At 33.4% G+C, this 6245-nt stretch overlaps 1 protein-coding gene across 8 annotated transcripts in view; it reads right to left on the bottom strand.

Moving 5' to 3' along the window:
- USP25 (ubiquitin specific peptidase 25) overlaps nucleotides 1-6245 on the bottom strand; it is a 177212-nt gene that overhangs the window by 61331 nt on the left and 109636 nt on the right. For all 8 annotated transcript variants that reach the window (XM_015566825.1, XM_015566819.1, XM_015566818.1 and 5 more), the window contains exons 15-17: nucleotides 5289-5359; nucleotides 4346-4574; nucleotides 2391-2591 (exon numbers count right to left, since the gene is read on the bottom strand). In XM_015566825.1, coding sequence (XP_015422311.1) covers nucleotides 2391-2591; nucleotides 4346-4574; nucleotides 5289-5359 — 501 coding nt within the window. The remainder of the gene's footprint in view (nucleotides 1-2390; nucleotides 2592-4345; nucleotides 4575-5288; nucleotides 5360-6245) is intronic.

Genomic DNA, 6245 nt, shown 5'->3' with positions numbered 1-6245 from the left:
CAGCACAAGTCACCATAACTAAGATCTGGAAACAGCCTAAGTGCCCATCAGTAGATGAATGGATTAGAAACTGTTACATCCACACGATGGAATACTATGCTGCTGTAAAAAAGAAGGAACTCTTACCATTTGCAATGGCATGGATGGAACTGGAGAGCATTAGGCTAAGTGAAATAAGCCAGTCAATGAAGGAAAAATACCACATGATCTCACTCATTCATGGATAATACAGACCATTATAAACTTTTGAACAGTAATAGATACAGAGGCAGAGCTGCTTCGAACAGATTGTCCAAATGCAGCGGGAAGGCCGGGGAAAGTTGGGGGGCAGGAGGGTGGGGTATAAGAGATCAACCGAAGGACTTGTATGCATGCATATATGCATAACCAATGGACATGGGACGTTGGGGGGTGGGGGAGGCCAGGGGATAGTCAAGGGCGGGAAAAAAAAAGACACATATGTAATACCCTTTGTAATACTTTAAGCAATTTAAAAAAATATGTAAAAAGTAAAAAATAAAATAAAATAAAATAAAAATTAAAAAAACCCCAGCATATAAAGTGCATGGTAGAATGTTCTGATCAGGAAAAGACGATGTGAGGCACACAGATATGATCTTTTATATAGAGAACATAGAAGGTGACAAATGTAAATAGTGGGGCAAAGTTGACTAGCCCTGTCAGATAGGCGTTAATATTGTCCACTTATGTAGGAATATGTATTAGTTTGACTTAGTAGAAATATACTGTGCTAACTCTGTAAATTTAGAGTCTTTTGAGAAACAGACCAGATAAAGAGAAGACTCTAGAATTTAATATTTTTGGTGCCATAATATATAGATGAACCAAGAATAGAACTGGAGCATAACCTTCATCTGAGTGTTTAAGTACCACTAGCAGTTATGCCAATTATGCAGCTCCATTATTCCACTAGAAATGAGAACAGCCACATGCAAATGGAATTGTGTAAAAGTTAAGGGAAGAATAAAATAGTAGCTACATCTTGAGTGAAGTTCAGGGCAGTGGTTTGGTGAGGGTATGTACAGAAAACAAGGAAGGAAGTCACAAAGGGATGAAATTGGCTGAAATTGAAAAGAAATACAATGTAGTTACTACACTGCGATTTGTGCTCAGAAGCCTCTTTGATACCTGCTGAGCTATTTCATTTCCTATAAAGTCACTGTAATGAAACCACAGCACCTCCCATTATACACAGTGACCCTGATATATGGAAAGAAAGTGCAGTCCTGCTGCTAATAACGGCAGAGCTCACCAAATGGCAATGGTGCTATTCCGATATACTGTACTACATCTATGTATCAAGCATTGGTATCTTTGCTGGTATAATACCATTATCTTGGTCTTTAAAAAATTCTAAATCAATGCCTCTTACTATCAAGATCAAGGACTCAACTATTCAGACTTGTAACTTGTTTTTATATAAATTGAATAGTTGAGTCCTTGTTAATCTCCCATTGAAAGAATAAGTCCTTCTAAAGTTCAAGTGATACTGCAAAAACCCACCTAGGGATGTGTCTGCAAAAGATATTAAACAAACACCTAAGATGCTTCCTAAAAAACTAAAAACAAAACACAAAGACCTTGCAAAAAAAAAAAAAAAGGGTCATTCAAAAAGATCCATTCAGAGTTATAAAAAAGGAGCCAAATGTGTGAAAAAAAAAAAAGTGTTTAACTTATCAATTCTAATATCCCCAAGAGCCCATTTCCTGCAGTAGTAATTATTACCCTAAAACATACTCACAATTCGATGATGATGAAATCAATCTTTTAAAAATCAGAAGACATTCTATTTTCAATTTTGCTACAACGTATTTTCTTTATTTTGGCATAGTGTTTAAATATTTTATTGATTTCATCAGCTAATAACTAGAATATTTTTTAATATTTATATTTTTATACACTTATCTCTGTTTTATAGTTCTACATACATTTCTACTTCGAATATATTAAACATTTAGTTTGGGCTACTTTTATTTTTAATTTTAAGAACAATGAAAAAGTTTATATATTTGAGTATACTCAAAATATATATGGAACAGTGTTATTTTGCTCAAATATAAAATCACTTGAATTCATTTTATTGATAGCTTTATTGAACTCAGATTTTTGACTGTTCAGGCGGTTGGCACCCAACCTATGTTATTCAAGTGTCAGTTATACATGTACACAGTGATGTCTGGCAAAGGGGTAAACTAAATTTTGGCCTGTGGTTATCTCTGAGTGATGAAATTTCAGATCATTTTTACCAGCTTCTTCACACTTTAAGATAACTAAAATTTGTTTTTTATTTAATAAGTATCCTATTTTATAATAAAATATCAATAATAAATATATTGATAGTAAAACATGGTTTAATAAAATGGACTAACCTGTTGTTCCAGAAGACTCTGACTCCCTCAATTTCTGAGATGCTAAAAGTTTTTCCTGCAGAGCTTTCTGGGCAAGTTGTGCATCCCATTCTTCTAGTTCTTTTTCAAATCGCTGGTTATCTTCCTCAACAAAATCTCTCAAATCCGGTGGTAATGTTTCTATTCCAACAAGGGCCTGCCCAGTTTCTTTATTAAACTCCTCTGCAAATTATATTTCAAAAACTAATATAAAATTAAGAATTAAAGGAAAAACACAAAGCTCCAAATAGAATGCATTTCAAATGAGATATAAAGTATAAATTATTACAGTTAGTAAATAAATATTACCTAGAAATTAAAAGAAAACTCAAATGCTCAGAAAATCAATGATTCAAATATTTGATAATCCATTAGTGAATATTCTCATCTTTCATTTCTAATTGGAAGAGTAAAAAATGCAACCAAATATAAAGCCAAAATTGCTACTCAAACACTGGCTACTTGTAAGTACTACTTTTTCTGTTATAAGAAAATACCAGATGTCTGATTATTCATGAAGTAAAACTTACCACAAAATGAGAATAACTCATAACCTTATTAAGCTCAAAATAGAACTAAAATTCTTTTTCATCAGAGGCAGTTAAGTAGTAACAATATATTTATACTAGAGGCCTGGTGCATGAAGTTCATGCATTCAGGGTGTGTGTGTATGTGTGTGTGTGGGGGGGTCTCTTAGCCTGGCCTACGCTCTCTCACAGTCTGGGAGCCCTCAGCGGATGTCCGATTGCTGGCAGTTGGACATCCTTAGCGCTGCCACGGAGGCAGTAGTGGCTCCCAACACCACCTCTATGCTCACCAGCAGTGAGTCCGGCTGAGGGCTTCTGGCTGAGCGGCACACCCCCTGTGAAAACACACTGGCCACCAGGGGGATGCTCCTGCGTTGAGCATTTGCCCCCTGGTGGTCAGTGGGCATCATAGTGACCAGCTGTTCTGCTGTTTGGTCTATTTGCATATTAGCCTTTTATTATATAGTATGCAATTTGAAAACTAAGTAACATAGAAAGATTTTTAAAAGATTGTGTAAATATTACTTAAGTTATTCAATTTCTACTCCACAAACACCAATTAAATTTTTTTCAATCACAAGTGGATTTCCTAGCTAGTTTTGCTGAATAATTAAAGGAAGGTTGATTTTATCAGTTTCGACAAACCTTTATTAAGTGTTTTCTATATGCAAACCCTATGTCAGAATATAAAAAAACAAAAAGACATAGTATAACATAGTCCCTGGCTTTGGGCAGATCAGAGTGAAGTGGGAAAGACAAGTCAACATACAACTGCAACACACAGTAAGTGCCTGACAGAGGGATCTCTGAGAATACCAGGAAGTTTTCTTTCTGGCAGACAAGGAAGACTTGCAAAGCAAATGACACTTAACATGAACCTTGACAGACGAGCAGGAATTAGGCAAAAAAGGCAAGAAATAAGAACATTGCAGGCAGAATATAAAAAAACCCGTAAGAACATACAGATATAAATGTGTGAATAAAATGATTTGGTGAGAGCAGAATACAGCAAGAAGTTCAATATCATTTTAAAATGGATAGACAATGGTCATAAATGAGGCTGGAGAGACAATCAAGAGCTCAGAAATATGTCAGGGTGAGGAACTTGAATAAGAGTCAATGTGTGTTGTAGTCATGAAAGAATTTTAAGCAAGGAGAAACATGTCATATTTATATTCTACAATGGTTAAATAAATAGTTAACTTTGAATACAAAATATATTCTAATTCTCACCCCTGGCCATATTACATTTTGATTTGGGTTTACTCACAATAACCCAATAGCATTTTCTAATCATATCCATCATTCCCTGCGTGAATTTTATATAACTCATCAAACCAGAGACCAGAGTCACATAAAAGGATAACTTACTTAAAAATATACAGTACCCTATATATTTCATATTCTTACCTTGTATTAAGCATTGTGCCTTATCATTTATGTACATTAAACAGTATGCACTGGCATTTCTATAACCACCAAAAGAGTCCCTCACTAGCTCTTCCCATGATGATCTTGTCACAGCAATATCATTGTATTTCATCCATCTGTTTTCATGATGATCAAAAATGTATGCCCAGTAGTGCCCAGCATTAGCTTGGCCTTCATGAACTAAAACAGCATGTAAGCGATAAGGAACCTAAATATGAAAACAGAAGAGTTAAACAGAAAATCAAGAGTCTCTTTACTGTACCACATTCCATGAAACACACAAACTATGTGACTAGACGATACATAGAAGCATATTTCCTAATAAAAGAAAATTGGCTGAGATTAAAAGTTTGAAAAAAATATTAAACTACAAAATAATAAAAGAAGGGGAAGATAAGCTAAATATGTGGAAAGCAGACAGATGTATAAATTGGATGATTTTAAAACTTTGAAAATGTATTTTATGCAAGTATTTGTTGATCTATTTCACTTATTTCTTTTGAATTAAGAGCTTATATTTTTATATAAAGCACATGATTTGTCTAAATCTTCAAAATTATAAACTGATGGCTCAATTTACCAAAATGGCTTATTCTATTAAACACTAGAATATATTTACCAGAACTTAAAATGTAATTGAGTCCTATGCTTTCTCCCATAATCTTAATATCTTTAAACAGCCTTATGATTCTCTCATGATTTTATTTTTAAATATTAAGGGGAATTCTGATATATTTTATTATTAAAAATAATAAAAAGAGTAAGCAATACAGTATGGAAATATAACTGAATGAAGTAAATATTAATATGGCTTCTTTAAGTTCAGCAATTTTATAACAAAACATGTAAGAAGAATTTGGTTAAGATAAATAAAACATGTAAATAATTTTTATAATGCTTACTAGCTCAAAATTTAACTTACTTGGATCATAGATTTATCCGAGTACATCAGTTCAATAGTTCGATGGATTCTGGATATGCTTTCCTGCAAATCTAAGAGCAGAAGATGTCATTTAATGATTAACTTCAAGGAAATGTCTACTGAGACCTATAAGACAGAGATTAAAGATTTTCCTGCCAATATGTTAGAAGAATAAAAAAATTTTCCTAAAAGAGTTCTTAAAAACATTATTATTTGGAGTCTATATAAATATAATTCTCTTGCCCTAACCGGTTTGGCTCAGTGGATGGAGTGTCGGCCTGTGGACTCAAGGGTCCCAGGTTCGATTCCGGTCAAGGGCATGTACCTTGGTTGCAGGCACATCCCCAGGAGGGGGCGTGCAGGAGGCAGCTGATCAATGTTTCTCTCTCATCGATGTTTCTAACTCTTTACCCCTCTCCCTTCCTCTCTGTAAAAAAACCAATATATTTAAATATATATATATAATACATATATAATTCTCTTTAATAAAATATACAGCATAAATTCATAATTAAAAACCAAAAAATATGGTTCTTTTGGAAAATGTGTGGAGCCAATAAAACTATGTATCTATAAAAAAGTTTTCAATGAAATTTAAAGCTAAACCCCCTTACATATTTATGTAAATCAGAAAAACTTTAGCATGAAATAAAATACCTTCACTACATATCTTATATAAACACATAATTGAATAAAAATTCACTAAAATTACCAATGGAAATAAAGTTCCGAGACTCCCATTACTCATTATTTCCATTTCCAGTAGAAATCTATCCTACACAAAGACATTCCGAGACAGGGATGTTCACAGATATATTGTCCATGTAAGTTAAAAACTGAGACATATCTGTCAATAAGAAAATGGTTCGTTATAGTATAATAGCATAAACACTATACTATAAATTTGTTGAAAGGAATCAGAAACAAACCATGAAAGACTATAAAAAAAATATGTCA

Source organism: Myotis davidii, unplaced genomic scaffold (assembly GCF_000327345.1).
Source record: "Myotis davidii unplaced genomic scaffold, ASM32734v1 scaffold1523, whole genome shotgun sequence".
NCBI classification, from domain to species: Eukaryota; Metazoa; Chordata; class Mammalia; order Chiroptera; family Vespertilionidae; genus Myotis; species Myotis davidii.
The sequence above is the reverse complement of the archived record's forward strand: the minus strand, read 5'-3'. Positions and strand labels throughout refer to the sequence as shown.